A 16,555-nucleotide genomic window follows, 5' to 3' on the forward strand; every position below is an offset into this window, starting at 1 on the left:
GGGGGGTCTATTTTCTATAGCGTCAAAGCCCTATTGGACATGGCTAGACACATTGACCCAGCGCGACTGACCCCTATTTAACGAGTCAAGCCCTTGCTTCCTCCTTCTGTGTGTGTGTGTGTGGACAGATAGCTGTCTGATCACGTCTGCGGGGCTTGTCAGGGATCGCCATGGCGGGCGTTCTTTCCCCACCCCGAATTGCAGCCAATTTGTGTTCCTTGCTTGTGACCCTGCAAAGCTCTGAGTAGCAGCTGCTCTCTCGATCAGTTGACCTGGTAAGATGAGCCTTTCCATGGACAGCAGTGGGCGTCTGCCTCGGTCGCTTGCCTTACAGTGAGATGAGATGAGCGTCCCTTAAATAGATAGGAAGGCAGAGCTATAAAAAGGGGGGTTTTGTGCGCCGCTTCTGCTCGTGTGGAATTGGTCAGCAGCCTTTCGGATCTGCATCTCAGGGCGAGGGACCTTAAAAAAAAACACAAACAAAAACCGTCCGAAAGATTTGCCACGGCTGGTGGTAGAAGAACCTGAACCCCCATTCTGCCCTTTGCTGGGACAATCCATCGGACAGCGCTGGCGCTAAGCTCACCTTCCGCCACCCCCGATCACGGCATCCTCAAGATGAAGTATTACCCTTCCCACCGGTCGCGGAGCCTGAGGTCGACGCGTTCGGTGCATTTTCCCAACGATGTCGTCTTCTTGGATCACATTCGGCAGAGTGACCTGGAGCAAGTTGGGAGGTTTATACGTGCCAGGAAAGTGACGCTGGATAAAATCTACTTGACAGGTGAGGGCCGCCAGAGTCGGCGGATATGGAGTTGACGGGATAATGAAACTTTTTGGACTCGGTCAAACTGTCCCGGCAGGTAGAGAAAGCCTCGCCGACCGTCTTTAAAAATAGCCACAAATGTTGCGCACCATGGCTCCCTGCCTCGGGGGGTTTGCCCACTCTTGGTCATAGTTGTAAGCTCCAACGAGCTGGACCCCGTCCACCAATGACACAAACCCATAGGTGGCACTTGTTTGTTTGCTTGTTGCTGAGTTGTGCAGCCAATTAGCAATGTTTGCTTCTCAGAGGTACAGATTTTTAATGGTGGGTATATAAATGGTATTTCAAAAAAGGTGCAGTGAGAAAGATCTGTAGATGTAGACCCAACCAGGCTAGAGGTAGAAGGTCCTCAACAAAGCGTTTCTTTAGAGTTCTACTCAAAAATGTTAAAGTCACCGGGCACAGTGGTGTTTATCTGTAATCCAAGCTACTTGAGAGGTTGAGGCTGTTGGATCACTTGAGTCTAGGAGTTCTAGTCTACCCTGAGCTATGTTGATCGGGTGTCCACACTAAGTTCGGTATCAATAAGGTGGCTCTAGGGGAGCCTGAGGCTACCAGGTTGTCCTAAGGAGGGGTGAATCGGCCCAGGTTGGAAACAGAGCAGGTCAAAACCCTTGTGCTGATCATTAATGGGATTGTGCCTGTGAAGAGCAGCCTGGACAATACAGTAAGACAAAGCTTCTAAAAAAAATGTTAAAGGGACACAACTCAGGAATTAAATCTTAAAAATACATTCAAGTACCTTCACTATGAACAAAAATGTATCTTATTTGTGTATCACTCGGCTGTAGATCCTCCAATCATCTCTGAATTGGTGCTGACACTGTCGTTTCTTCTGGAGGGTGGCTACTTTTGTTCCCCATGGCCCCTGTGTGTGTTGTAAAGTAGTCACAGCGCCAAACTCACTCCTGCGATGGACTACAATATCAGGTTTAGTTTACTAATTTGTATTGAGATTGTAGTCCATCACGGGAGCAAGCTTGGAGCGGTGACTACTTTACAACACACACAGGGGCCATGGGGAACAAAAGTAGCCACCCTCCAGAAGAAACGACAGTGTCAGCACCAATTCAGAGATGATTGGAGGATCTACAGCCGAGAGATACACAAATAAGATAGTTTTGTTAGTAGTTAAGGTTCTTGAATGCATTTTTAAGATTTAACTCCTGAGTTCAGTGTCACTTTAAAGTTGACTTTGATGTCCGTTAACTTGATGAATAGATGCTGAGTGTGGGACATTTAAACATTCAAAAACAGAGGCTCGGTGGCCCGAAGCTACCAATAGACATAAGTCAGGGATTAGGAGATATGACTGCTGTACGATGGGTCTGTGATAACAATTGGGGCTAGGGATAGGCGAATGTGCACAGTTTCACTGCTCCAAAAATTTAGGGAAATGCACTGGAGTCAGTTGGGAAGGCAAAAATAAGGTGACTTGGGAATATGGAAACTACTTGAACCAGGGTACCCATCCCTGTTCTTGTGCCAAAATGGGCCTATTGTTAGTCCTCATTATTTATTTATTTTTCCCAAGATAAAACAAAACAAATAACAAAAAAAATAATAATAACAATAAAAATAATAAATTACAAATTAAAATAAAAGTAATAAATATGTAAATACATTTTTTTAAAAAAAATTTGAAATAAAGTTAAAGCAACAGTAGAAAAATAATGATCAAATACACTAAAAAAGGACAGATACAAAGAAAATGAAAATAAATATAGTGAACTATCCTCAATCTAACACCCCTCCCCCCCAAAAAAAACCCAAAAAGAATAAATAAAAAAAAGAGTAGTTTTTTTTTTTCAAAAAGAGTTTTCACCTAAGCAGTTCGATAAGCTGAAATCAACCTACTCGACCATTAAATATACTTGTCACACCAGTCATGGCAACGTTTTATTGCAAGTGCAGGTACTGTGCAGACACTCCCAGGCATATACCAATGCCAGGCTTATACCAGGCTTACACCCCCCAGACTTATACCAATACCCAAAGCAATGGGTCATAAAAAGACATCTTGTTCATGAGATCGAAACGTGGGAATATACCTGGATCTACCTCTTGACCCAACCAGGTTCACATCTGTGACCGGGCCATATAAGACCCATTGCTCCCGCCTGTAAAACCTGTCTGGTTTCATTACGTATTTACAATACAACCCTGTTAAACGTGATCCTGTTTATACATATACTTGTATGTATGTATGTATGTTTTCTTGATTACGAGATTGAAAAAATACATCCTGGCCAATCAATGCGTCCCCTGAGATTGGTTGGCGCACTGCCATTTGATCATCTCCCACTGACTCCCATCGTCTTACTTCTATGGGTATTTTGTATTTCAGATCCCCAATAACCGCAGATAAGAAAATATGATACAATTTAAATATATGTAAATAAATAAGGTACCATTTGTTTTTGTTTTTTAAGAATTGCCCAAATTCCAAAGCATCAAATGTATTTTTTACATTTTTCAAGGGGTGAAAAGAGTTTGTTTTCTGGAACCCCCAGCTGTTCCATTGTTCTCTGTCCCTTGGCTGGAACCATGAAAAGGTAATGATGGCTTATGGGACTATTCTTGCAGAGACTGCATGAGGCTGATGCCGCGTCACATCCAGGCACTTAAACTGCTTGTATTTAATTTAGCGATTAGGGTTGCCACCTGTCCAGGATTCACCCGGACAGTCCGGGTTTTGAATGCTGTGTCCGGGTTTCATGGCAGAAGAAACCCGGACACAAGATGTCAGGGAGACAGGGGCAACCAAAATTAAGATAGGGGCTACTGGCCCCCCACTGAAAATAGTCTCAACTGTGATATTTACATATGCATAAGTCACAACTAAAAGATAGCAACTCTATTAGTGATGTATACATGATTATAGAGCTGCAATCTTTTATATGTTTTGAATACATTAATTTCTCCCACATAATAAATTGTGGCATTAAAGTAAAACTCCAGACAGAGAGGAAAAATGGGAACTCCCTCTAGTGGCCAATCTACAAACCTTTTATATTTTATACAGGGGTAGGCAAACTCCAGCCCTCCAGCTGTGGTGCAACTACAAATCCCATAAGGCATTGCAAGACTCTGACAGCCACAAACATGACTCCCAGAGGCAGGTGCATGATGGGATTTGTAGTTTCACCCCAGCTGGAGGGCTGGTGTTTACCTACCTCTGTTTTATGAGAACAAGAATAAGAGCAAGTTTACACAAAATAAAAGTCATATAACTCAATAGATCCCTCGCTGACAATCCGATATTATCTCCTAATTAGAAGTGCAACTTCATAAAACATTAAAATACAAGATACAAAATATCATGTCTGTTGTTATTTCGATATGCAAAAGTCAGCTTGGAGGCCCACGCTGAGAAAAAGATGTCTGCCGCCATTGCTGACCTACTTTTTGGAAATGCTCTCTGTCTGGGTGTGTCTGGTTTCAATACTTTTTTTTGAGCTGGAACAAGCATGCAGTAAGTGAATACCTGTTCAGGGGTCACTGACTGAATACAGTGGATCAGCACATCAGCCAGGCAAATTGCATTTTCAGAAGGAGGTCAGCAATGACAGTCTGTGTTTTTTCCAGTACAGGCTTGCTTTATTCAACAAGTGAAGTGAACCTTCACCACTTCAAAGCCTCTCTTCTTTACTCTGCTACAGACTACCTTTATGACAATGTCAAAACCCTGTCCTGCCCTAACCTTGCCACTTCTCTCTACAATAACTCACTCTCATCCTGTATGGACACACTTGCCCCTTTCACCTCTCATAAAATCAGGCCCCGTCCTATACAGCCTTGGCTGACAGACGACACTAGAAAACTCAGAAGACATAGTCGTGCACTTGAGCGACATTGGCGCAAATCCAAATCCCTGCAAGATTTCACCCAATATAAATCTGCTCTCCACAATTATAGTACCTGCCTCCACACAGCCAAACAGACCTACTTCATCACACTCATTAAAGTGCTGCTGCAAAACAGAAGTTCTGCCCAGCATGAGAAGAGATACGGATTTAAAAGGAAGAGCAGCAAAGAGAAGGGAAAAAACCATGGATTACAGTAAGGCACACATTACAGTATTGGTTTATGTTAAAACATCTGAGGGTTTAATGTCACTTTAACTCCCTCTCATCTAGTCCTCATCAACTCTTTTCGACTTTTAACTCCCTACTTCGTCCCCTACCGCCTCCACCAACCAACTCACTGACTGCCCAGGAAATTGCCACTCACTTCAGAGACAAGATTGATGCAATTCGCAATGAAATCTCCTCTGCCCAGACCTCCCCCACTCCAAACATACCTTGTCTGCCACCACACTCACTACTCTCTTCTTTTTATCCAGTTACCACCGACAAAGTTGCTACTCTTTTGTCTAACACTCGCCTAACCACCTGCCCCCTGGACCCCATCCCCTCACAACTACTCCGGTCACTATCCTACACTCCCTTACTCACATCTTCAATCTCTCCCTTTCTAATGGTGTCGTCCCTACCCCTCTAAAACAAGCACTGGTAACCCCCATACTAAAAAAACATCTTTGGGGCCCACCAGTCTAAACAACTTGAGACCCATCTCCCTGCTCCCTTTTACCTCCAAACTTCTTGAACGGCTGGTCTACAACTGCCTGAGCAGCCACCTTACAGTTAACAAAAAAGCTGAACTCCAATCATATAAATTTATCTCTCAATAGCCACAAAGGATATCAATCCACTTTGTGTGCACCAAATGCCTAAGCAGACCCAGGTATAAGTAGCAGTGACATCACCACTGTGCTGTACATAGACTGTACAGAGAGCAGAGCTGTGGGAGGGGCCCAGCAAGCTGCACTCACTACAGGTTGCCTGCAGAAAACTACAGGAGGGGGAGGAGACAAGACCAGTCACCCTGCACAAGGAGAGAGGGGAGCAGTGAGCGGTCTTTATTACAGGAGGGGGCGGAGACAAGACCAGTCACCCTGCACAATGAGAGCGAGCAGCAGTGAGCAGTCTTTATTACAGTAAGCTCCAAGTGTCACACTGGATTACTGCACAGATCTGGAAGAAATACACAAAGCTCACCAAGATTCAGGAAGAACACGCATGGCTCTTGTATGAGAGTATGTATGTATATTGTATATGAGAATATGTATATTATGTATATTATCCCGGAGTACAGCTTTAAACATTCAGTTGCAATAGGTCATGTGTTGATATAAATTGTCCAGATGAAAGAATAGAAATAAGGAAATCCCGATCACAGAGGGAATATAAACCGTACTTTGTCTCTCAGGCATGGGTGCCCTGCACGAAGCCGTCCTCTCCGGGAATCTGGAATGCGTCAAGCTGTTGGTGAAATACGGAGCGGACATCGAGCAGAGAGATGAAAATGGCTGGACCCCCCTGCACATGGCGTGTAGTGACGCACATCCGCACATCGCCAGGTGAGCTCCCTGATGGAACCAAAACTGACTTCTTACTGTTTGTATTGTATAAAAGGGAGCAGAGCATGGACAAGTGATGGTGGAGGCGGTGCTGTTGGAGGTGGTGCTAGTGGAGGTGGTGCTGGTGGTGGTGATGCTGGTGGTGATGGTGATGGTAGTGGTGGGCTGAATTAGTAAGGTGGTTGGTTGTACCATGGTTCCTTTTTTAGTAAAGGGTGGTGATGAGGCGTTTCAGGGGTATCCAAATCCTCCTTCTTCCGCGCTCCAGATAACATCCCACCTTGAGGAGCTGCTGCAGAGATGAACAATGTTCATGGAAGACCAGGATCAAGTCTCTGATGGGATTATTGAATGTTTTGATGAGATTTTCCGTGCGAAAATCTACCAGTGTGTGGACAGCTTTATTTTTGTGAAGATCGATGCCATTTGTGAACCCCCTTTAAGGTGTCTCGCTTGTTTTGGAACTTGCAGCGTTTATAAAGTTCAGATGTAAAATGAGGTAGCCCAAACTAGCTAAAAGTTTAAATTTGACTTACGGCGGAAGTAGGAGTGGCAGCTGCTGGTGAGAGATAGGAAGTTCTTACGGGGCGGGTGGAAATTACAGGATCTTGAGGGGGCTTCCCAGAGTTGATGGATCAGCACAGCTAAGAGCTTGGTGGGGAAGGCGGAAGGGGCAGACAGTGTCCGCTTATCGCTGAACAAGGTTTCCTGGCCGTGTAACCTGAAAACAGTCATTTGGGACGGTCTGAATATGACACAAGGTTGTTACTTGCTCCTGCCAATTTGAAGGACTGCAAACATGCAAAACACCAAGTAGAAGGTGCCAAGAAAGGATGTCAGGAAGACTTCAGTCCACTTTGTTTCCAAAGATCTGAATGCCCTCTACTTGGTGTTCTAGATTTGGTTACGTCCCTGGTTTTAATGCCCTGCTTTAATCAGATGTACCTGGATACCATACCAGACCTTGGATCACACGTGGACTGTTCTACTGAACTACTATACATGTAATTGGCCCACTTTGGATATCTAATATCTATGGCCATCTCAAAGTGAATGAAAGATATACACGGCTTAGCAGGCATCATAAGGAGCTTGTGGTTACTCTTCACTTCCTCACTGCCTCAGTCGGCTCTCAGAGTCCCTTGTGCAATTACCATCATTCTGCATTCTAAAAGTCATTACTTCTATACTGCTTTGCACACCCTCTTGGTGCCCTTGGGCCAGGGTAATGGCTTCTTAGACAGTGACTATTGTACTGGGGGAGGCAAGGGGGAAAGTAAACCTCAACTCTTCTGGGTAGGCTTTCCACAGGGTTTTGGAGGGTGCCTGTATGAATTTGTGCCCATTCAGCCAAAAACATTTTTGTGAGGTCAAGTACTATTGCTGGATGAGAAGAACTCGCTCATGTTTAATTCACCCCAAAGGTGTTCAGTAGGGTTGAGGTCAGGGCTCTGTGTAGACCTCTCGAGTTCCTCCACAGCAACCCATTAAACTATGTTTTAATGGAGCTGGCTTGGTACAAAGGAGTACAGTCATGCTGGAAAAGAAAATGGCCTTCACCAGACTGTGGATGTACGTGGGATTTTGTGCCCATCCAGCTAAAAGAACATTTGTGAGGTCAGGAACTGATGTTGGATGAGAAGATCTGGCTCATGTCCAATTAATCCCAAAACCGTTCAGTAGGGTTCAGGTCAGGGCTCTGTAAAGGCCACTTAAGTTCCTCCACACCAAACTCCTCAAACCATGTCTTTATGGAGATGGCTTTGTACACAGAATCAAAGTCATAATGGAACAGAAAAGGTCCATCACTAAACTGTTCTCACATGGTTGGAAGAGTACAATTGTCTAAAATGTCTTTGTATGCTGTAGTATTCACAGTACCCTTCACTGGAAACACCTGAACTCATCATTTGGAGGGTTAGTTACATAGTCATATAGAAAACATGACCATCAAGTCCCACCAATATAAAATTAATACATTGATTAAAAAACCTGCATCCACAGAAGCCTAAACCCACAGTTGATCCACAAAAAGGCCAAAGGCACCTATAGAGCAACTCCACTCACCTTTAATAGGGGAAAGAAAACCTTCCTGATCACTAAAGGTAATCAGATATTATCCGGATCAACAATCTATGTTATTACTTTATTACCTGTTATTACTTATAAATATTAGTTTTGGCAATATTGTAGCTGTGATGGCCAGCTGTGCACAAACATTTGGTCATACAGTGTATACAGTGCTTTTCTTCGTGTTATTGGTTTTATCAAAGTACAGACAAGCCCCAAAGCCTGCACCTTCAAAAGCAAGTCAGCATTGATGGCTTCCACGTTTCTGTCCTGATTCTCTTTTTAACTATCTATAAACCTTCTGATAAAAGTTGTATTTTCACTTTTCTGAAGGACACTCCCGTCTTTTCTGATGTTGTGTGCCAGAAGGCGAGCTGAGGCACAGTCACCTACCAATGCAGAGTGAGAGTGACTCCTGATAGCCAACTTCTCCCCCCACCAAGGTATACTCACTGATTCGACCTACCTCCTCGCCTCCACCACTGCAGAAGTCCACCCTGGTGTTAGAGCTTACTCTAGTTGCTAATGTCACCTTCCACCCAAGTGACAGTATATGGGCTTGGCGATTAGCTGTCACATGTGGGAGGTCATATGTTCCCCTTTACCCAAACGACAAGCTCTGTTTAAGCAATAGAAGGCAGTGAGGGAGCATGGGGGGAACACTGCCACCTTGACCGGAATTGGAAAGGCTTTCCTAGGTGCTGGTGCTCTGCTTTTCCGAAAACCCATATGAGATCTAGGGGGCACTGGGCTCATGTTGGAAGTTCCTTCAAGCTTGCTGTCAGTGTCTACAGGTATCCTAATGGGAAACATTGGACAGATTACAAAACCTGCCCCGATAACTTCTGCGTCCCCCTTGCACCTATTTAAGTGCCACCAGCACTGACTACTCCTCTTTAATTTGACAAACAGGAAGTATCACCACTTAGGTATTCTGTTCTGATATCAGCAGCTGACAATATCTGCTTTGCGTTATCTAGTAACAAATATGAAACAGTAACACAACCCGCACTACTGCCTCCCTCTGTAATGTGAGTGAATTGTTGGGGAGGAAGACACGGAATACTGAATATAGTATATCAGCTTCCACACACCATCTGCTAGGCGGTTTATGGGCAAATTCAGGAGACTAATGGTGTTTCCAGTTTCTGCTTGGTCATGTTTTCCTGTACTGATGCCTACTATTAGTAACAACCACACATGCCCCCTGCCCCTGGAACACACCTCCAAGCTATTATATATGGATTATCATGTCTTAGGTGAGGTGCCCCAAGTATCATCAAGTCTGGTTATGGAAACCTAAGCAATAGTAGTCAATTGTATCAGCAACCTAGATGTAATTGTCCAATGTTTATTTTGGATAGAAGTGCCAATACTACATTGTTCTGGGAACCTAAATTCCATTGCCCCACTTTGTTGTGGGAATCCAGCTATCAGTGTTCTAGTAGTCTTGAAATCTGAGCATCTGCTTCATTGTGGCCATTATCTCCTTGCTCTAGGACAGTTGTAGGCAACCTTGGCATGCTTCTGCCTCTGGAAACCATGCCTGTGGCTGTTGGAGTCATGTAATGCTTCATGGGATGTGTAGTTTCACTACAACTGGACTGCCCAAGTTGCCTACCCCTGTTCTAGGAAGTAAAATATCAATGTAGTATTCCCGGCAGAGCTCTTGGGGCTGAAAAGAGCTGTAAAACCTTCATATTCCCTAGTTGTCCCCTGAACTCTTAACATTTAACCTAACCCATGAAGTGGACCCTTCACCTTTACCCCAACCTTTCAAAGGAAAGTACCGGGTCTTTTCAGTAGCACATATTATAGGCCACTAAGGGCAACTTCTGTCTGCCACCCCTCCCTTTCCCCCAGAGGCCCCCTGGAAGCATTTTTTAAAATGTAATTTCTTATATACATAACTTTTCCAGATGCCAAGCCAGTCATGTGAAGTGCTAGGTCCTCCTCCTCTTTGGTTCTTCTCCAGTGGTCCTCAAAAAAGCATAATTACGCTGTGAGTGCACGGGGGGATGGTCCATGACGCCCTGCACTTACATGATATCCTTGGTCTTTGCCGAGCATCATTCAACCCAGAAGACTGGGGATATCTAGAGGTGGAAAAGAATAATTGCGAGGGAAAGCGTCAGTATTGTAGCCATAGCTGCTTTTAACACCTCTGGGGGGGGCTGTTTTTTATTTTTATTTTTTTTTGCCAAGAGTTTGACCTTAAATATTTTTTTTCTGTGACTTTCAGCTTCTTTAAGGTGACTTTTATGGGGCTTGTCTACCTCAATTTCCTGGCCGGCCATAAACGTCAATGGGCATGTACTGGGCAGGCTGCAAGATGAAGGCCAGGCCGGTTGGAACTCTGTGCAGGGGGAAAGAGGGATCAGTGATGTCATCTTAAAGGACCCAAATGGAAGAGTGCACTTTGTTTTAAAGTGCACCTATCCTTTAACACTTGATCTTCCCCTCTAAAACCCAACCATAAAGTTTAAACCCCTCTAATCTCTGACCCTAAACCTAATTCTAAACCCCTTCTTCTCTCTATTCTCCTAACACTTGTACTGCCAGCTTTGTGCCAAAGATATCAGAAGCAAGAACTAATGACCCAGCACTGAGGGTAGCCTAAGCCCCCTTTCTATCGGTTGCATTGGCCGGGCCTCTGTTTTTTTGTCTTTTGCATTGACTTTATCCGTCATGACAAATGTTGAGTTATTTTGGTGACTCCGGGATATTGCTCAGTTTCCATGTGTTCTCTGCATGGGGTTCTGTGTCACATCCCAGAGCAAGGGGAAAATAAAGACCTTTGTCTGAGAATATCGTATTCGGTCCCCCGCCAAAGAGCGGACATAAATTACCCAGACATAAATTGGGCCAATGGAACTTCGGGTTCGGCAAAGGCGGGGCGATTTCTAAACATGTTGCGCGACAACTTCATGGACCAGATGGTGGAGACTCCTACCAGAAAAAATGCCATCTTAGATCTAATTGTCACTAATAATGCAGAGTTAATCGAGGATATTGTAATTGGGGAGTCATTGGGTAATAGTGATCACAATGTGATTACTTTTAATATTGAACACAGAAAAGGGAAGTGTACTGGAAGGACTAGAACCCTAAACTTCAGAAGGGCCAACTTTGAGAAGCTGCGCAACCTAGTGGGGGAAATAAAATGGGAAAACTTATTTCAAAACCTAAACACAGACCAGATGTGGGATTGTTTTAAAAACACAGTACATACTGCTACTTCAAAGTGTATACCTTTAGGGAGCAAAAATAAAAGATCAAAGACTAAACCAATATGGTTTAATAAAACTGTAAAACAACAAGTAGAAAGAAGAAGAGGTGTATGTAATAGAAGTTACAGAAAACCTTGTACAAGTTAGCAGATTAACTTTGACAGGAGATGGAAATCCCCTTTAAAAATAACGCGGGGTGAACAATACGGGGCATTGGAATGGTGTCACCGTGTAACCATAAAAGCAATCCCTTAATCCATCTAAAACCCCGCACACGGGAACTGGCCAATTGGAACTAGAAAGAAGCCAAGAAGGAAAGTTTATAACTGTGATCCAGACGGGTTGGAGGCTATGAAAAAAACCTGCAGCAAGGGCTGGTACATTACGTCCCGCTTGACATGGGCACATCACAGGGGATTCCCAATTTTAATGGGAATCCATCATCACTTTATTAGTGCTCTCCTGCTGCTTTTGGTATCTGTGCTCCGAGGGCTGAAATCTGTATCTAAAGACCATGATATAAAATCTGTACCTGAAATATGATTGCTGTATATTGTTAGTTCAGATATTAGGATCTGCAGTGCCTGTAATATAAGTGTAACAATGGGGATCAGAAGGATTTACAAAATTAGAGTCATTTAGCTAAGACATTTAAATTCTAAGTTGTTTGCAAAATCAATGGCAATGGGTTTTAAAAGAAAGTTGTAAATTTCCAGCATATCCTCTCCTGTTATGACATCAGCATTGTAATAGGAATACATACTGGAGTTGTTTCTGATAATACAATCAAAGCTTACTGGAAAAATCCCTTTTATGTAGTGAGTGCTGCCTTCCGTCTGCAACTTCCTGGATTCCCAGCGTGCTTTGCATCTCTTTCCCTGCTGCTTGATGTGATGCAATCTCCATTTCTGAAGACTACATATCCCATCACGCATTGCTTCCAACAAGCAATGATGTTATTACATTGTTCAGATATTGAGTTGTAGTTCACAAGGCAGGCTCTGTGAGAGTGGTGACACCAGAAAGTGCATATATACAGGGCTGAGTGAACTGGTGTCAGTGTATTGAGGAAGTACATCTTATGGGCATCTTCAATAAGTAAGTTTACAAACTTCTAGATCAATGTGGTTATTAGGAGTGGGAGAGAACTTATGGAAATTCAATATAAAAATACAGATTTACTTTTAGTTTTTGACCATAGAGACCCTTTAGGGCAGGGGCGTCCCGAGGCCGGGTGTCACCGCGCATATGCGGCTATCTGATTGACGCCTGCAGGTGGCCATCTTGGTGATGGACGCCGGCAGAGAGAGGAGGGGACATTCACTTGGTGGGATGAGGTATGCCGCCGGGTCCCCTCTTCTCTCCTGACACTGTCGGGCTCTCGCTCCATGACCGACTGCCTGACTTTTTATAGGGGGTGACACCAAAATGACTGTCAGTCATTTTGGTGTCACCCCTGCAATGGTGTTATTATTATTTTGGTCATATTATATTATGTGATTTCTGCTTCTGTGATATCCTAAGTGCTGATGGCAATTTTTGCAGAAATTAAAATTCGTCTATTGCCTGCAGAGTCTTATTGGTCGACATTTTTATGCTAATAAAAATAAAAGAGATTTGAGTTGCGGCAAGGACATGTTGTACATTTATAAATTTGCGCCCTCCTTTTCTGTTTTGGGTGGTACGCTATGGCATGGAGCCCTCCGCCCCTTGCTGTGAAAAGCATGGACTGGCATTTAAGACAATCCCTTTCAAGTTGATCTTGGGCAGCGCCTTGCCATTTAGTGCTGGGGGAGGGGAGGGCAAGTCACATTCCCAAGACATGTGTTGGGACCAGTTTAGCCTTCTCCCCCCCTTCCTGCAGCTTACCACGGTCGTCCCCTGAGAGCAGCCAGCTTCACGTATAAGAAGTTTACATGTGACTAGTTCTCTAGAAATGTTAAAACCCAACTCCAGTCAAAACGTTTGTTTAAAGGGTTACAACTTGAAGATGCAAATTGCCTGGCCTACATGCTAATCTAACGGATTGGATCAGAGGTAGGCCACCTCGGTACTCCAGCTGTGGCGAAACTACAAATCACAACATTTCTTTGCCTCTGGGAGTCATGCCTGTGGCTGCCAGTCTTGCAATGCATCATGGGACTTGTAGTTCCACAACAGCTGGAGTGCCGAAGTTGCTGACCCCTGGTTCAGATAGTGCTGTGACCGACATGAGCGTGGAGGTCTTGACCTTTGCAGCCTATTGAATCTGTTCATGCCTGATCAGCTTCTTCACCGGCCTCTCTGGCAGGAGAATGACAGCTCAGCAATAAACCTGGAAGTGACAATGATTTAGTCACTTCCCGGTCCATTCAGTGGGGAGGAGATCAGTGAACGGATGTATCCCTTGTGTCCCTTTATCTTTACCCAACTTAACCCACCCTCCCCTTCTACAGATGTATACTTACCTAGATCCAACGGCCACATTACAACCCCATAGACTTACAGTATATGTGGCCTCGCACGACGTAGTTGTTGGTAGATCTTAAAGAGTATTATACAATCAGGTTGCACAGGGGCATCTCGAGGCCGTGTGTAAACCGGAGCGTATACCGGGTGACACCCCGCCATGACGTCATCACGCATGCGCGGCCATCTTTGTGATACCTACCAGCAGTCATCTTTGATGGACACCGGCAGAGAGAGGCAGGGACGTTCACCCAGCGGGATAAGGTATGCCGCCAGGACCCCTTCTCTCTCCTGACACTGTCCATGACCGAGTGCCCGACTTTTCAGAGGGGGTGACACTAAAATGACTGTCAGTCATTTTGGTGTCACCCCTCCAATGGTGTCACCTGGGTGCGGGCCGCACCCCCCTTGTGAAGCCACTGATATTGCAACGTGTGAGGTAAGCTTTAAAAGTGTTTGTTCTTTTTGTATTATAACTGTTGATCCTGCCAGAAATCTTGCTGATAACTTCCAGTGCTCTCTGCCCGTGCTGCTGCCTTATCAGTTACATTTTCGTAGCTATCTCTGACAACTACAGAACCCATCCCCTCTATGTTACAGTGAGGAGGAGAGCGGGGGGTTATTGAAGTAGTCTGTGGGTGACAATGCTACTCCGCTATAGATACAGGAGTAAGCGTTGTCACCCTAGAACAGGAAGTGTATCCTGGCAGGAAGGGCTGGATTTACTCTCTCTGCAGCCTCAAATCCGGCGCTGCTGGCAGGCTCATCAGGTGATAATAAAGGAAAAAATAAGGAAACAAATGCAGCCACCTCATCTAAGGACGGGTCAGCCCAAGTATTAGATTTTTGTTCTTGGGTTTAGATTTGCTTTAATTGCAATACGCGGGCCACCTGGCTCCTGAAATGTGTACTGTCCTAATCCGAAAAATGATTTCTCTCTACCCAGGTATCTTCTATCCCTCGGAGCGCAAAAGGATGTTGTGAACAGCGAAGGGGAGACGCCATCCGAGCTCATAGACTCTGACTGCGAGGAGTTAGTGCAGATCTTCTCACCGAAGGAGGGCAACTGATGAACCCTGTTATGTTAGTGCCAACCCCGGCAGGGGTGCATTTTTGACACGTGCTGCCCCCTGGTGGGAGACGGTGAGCACGCAGACTGCAGAGGTTTCTTCTTCTAGAGCTCTTGCCCACTTCGCCCAAATCTCACCCTAAGCAGATGCGTCTGCTTGGCGCCCCATAGGACGGGACGGTGACCCAGCGGCAAGAGTGTGTGTATATCATAAGTCTTCAAAACTCTTCGATTCAAAAATAAAAGCATGCGTGGATTAATTATGGCGACCCCGCCGATGACCCACCCACTGGTTCCAATGGGTTGTGACTGTGCTGCCTGGAAGAGGACAATAAGATACCAATGAAGGAAAAAGTGTCACCTGGTTTCCTGTACAATGTATTTTTGTCGACTAAGGTGTCTTTTTTTTTTTTGCGAATGTACATATCTTTATACGAAATTTTGGGTGTACTAAGTAGTGTCATATTTTATAGCTTCACATTAACAGAACAGCTTAAAAGCATTAAAAGAAAAATCGGAACATGGAATTAAAATGTAAACGCAGACGAAAGCGGTGCTGCTGTGCACACGTGGCACTTCTTTTATGTATGTATGTATTGGTGCTGACAATTTTGTGCACTAGAGTGACGCCTTTCAATGAGTTTGCTTTGTTTTAAATGCGTTTTGTCACTATCATGTCCTATCATTAGGGTTTTTTCAAAAATATAAATGATAGTTTAAGAAAAGAATTGTGAACCTGCGACACCCCCAAAACTGTTATTAGCTGGATTCACACTGGTCTGTGTGTATGCAGCACACACGGTATGAACGGGCTCATAGAGTTTAATGCTCTTTTTTTCCACTAAGGCAGGGGTAGGCAACCATGGCTCTCCAGCTGTGCTCAAACTACAAATCCCATAAGGCATTGCAAGCCACAGGCATGACTCCCAGAGGCAGAAGCATTATGGGATTTGTAGTTTCAGCACAGATGGAGAGCCAAGGTTGCCTACCCCTGCACTAAGGGGTTCATTTATAAAAGTGGAGGACATTCGCACAGAGCTGGATGAGTATAGGAAGTTACTTGTTAGCTCCATCCAGAAGGGCTAGTGCCGTGCGAATGATCCCCTAAACTGCAGCGCATACGTGTGAACCAGCCCCATAGGAAAGAATGAGAAATCTACTTGCAATGCAATGCGTCTTCATGTAGCAAAATCCATGCGTTTTGCTGCATGAAAACAGACAAGTGTGAATAGGTCCCTAAACTAACAGGATCCAAGCAAAGCTGGTAATATAAAGGCTACCACCACCCCCACCGCACTGCAAGGGTTAAGTGCTGGTTTTGTCTAGGGGGCTCCAATAAAGCAGATGTACTCACCTGATCCGCAGTCCCGCCAGACTGCTAGACCGGTCCCCACACCCGCTGACGTCATCGGGTCTAATATAGGTTCAGTGACTTGCATTAGACGTGAGGATGTTGAGGGACATTCCATAGTCAGAGCAGAGAGGAGAGG

At 44.7% G+C, this 16,555-nt stretch overlaps 1 protein-coding gene across 1 annotated transcript; it reads left to right on the forward strand.

Moving 5' to 3' along the window:
- The first annotated feature begins 487 nt into the window (after window positions 1–487).
- On the forward strand, window positions 488–15,246 carry PPP1R27 (protein phosphatase 1 regulatory subunit 27). Its single transcript, XM_018553632.1, has 3 exons — window positions 488–784; window positions 6,098–6,248; window positions 14,943–15,246. Exons 1-3 carry the CDS (start codon window positions 619–621, stop codon window positions 15,064–15,066), a joined length of 441 nt encoding a protein of 146 aa, XP_018409134.1. The 5' UTR covers window positions 488–618; the 3' UTR covers window positions 15,067–15,246.
- Window positions 15,247–16,555: the final 1,309 nt, after the last annotated feature.

This window comes from Nanorana parkeri, unplaced genomic scaffold, assembly GCF_000935625.1.
Source record: "Nanorana parkeri isolate BGI_ZX_2015 unplaced genomic scaffold, ASM93562v1 scaffold126, whole genome shotgun sequence".
NCBI lineage: Eukaryota > Metazoa > Chordata > Amphibia > Anura > Dicroglossidae > Nanorana > Nanorana parkeri.

Excerpts from the sequence above, each read along its gene's own strand:
- PPP1R27 (XM_018553632.1), top strand. The coding sequence starts at position 619 with ATGAAGTATTACCCTTCCCACCGGTCGCGGAGCCTGAGGTCGACGCGT. Across the intron at positions 785-6,097 it reads GGATAAAATCTACTTGACAG|GCATGGGTGCCCTGCACGAA; the intron begins GTGAGGGCCGCC and ends TTTGTCTCTCAG. Across the intron at positions 6,249-14,942 it reads GCACATCCGCACATCGCCAG|GTATCTTCTATCCCTCGGAG; the intron begins GTGAGCTCCCTG and ends CTCTCTACCCAG.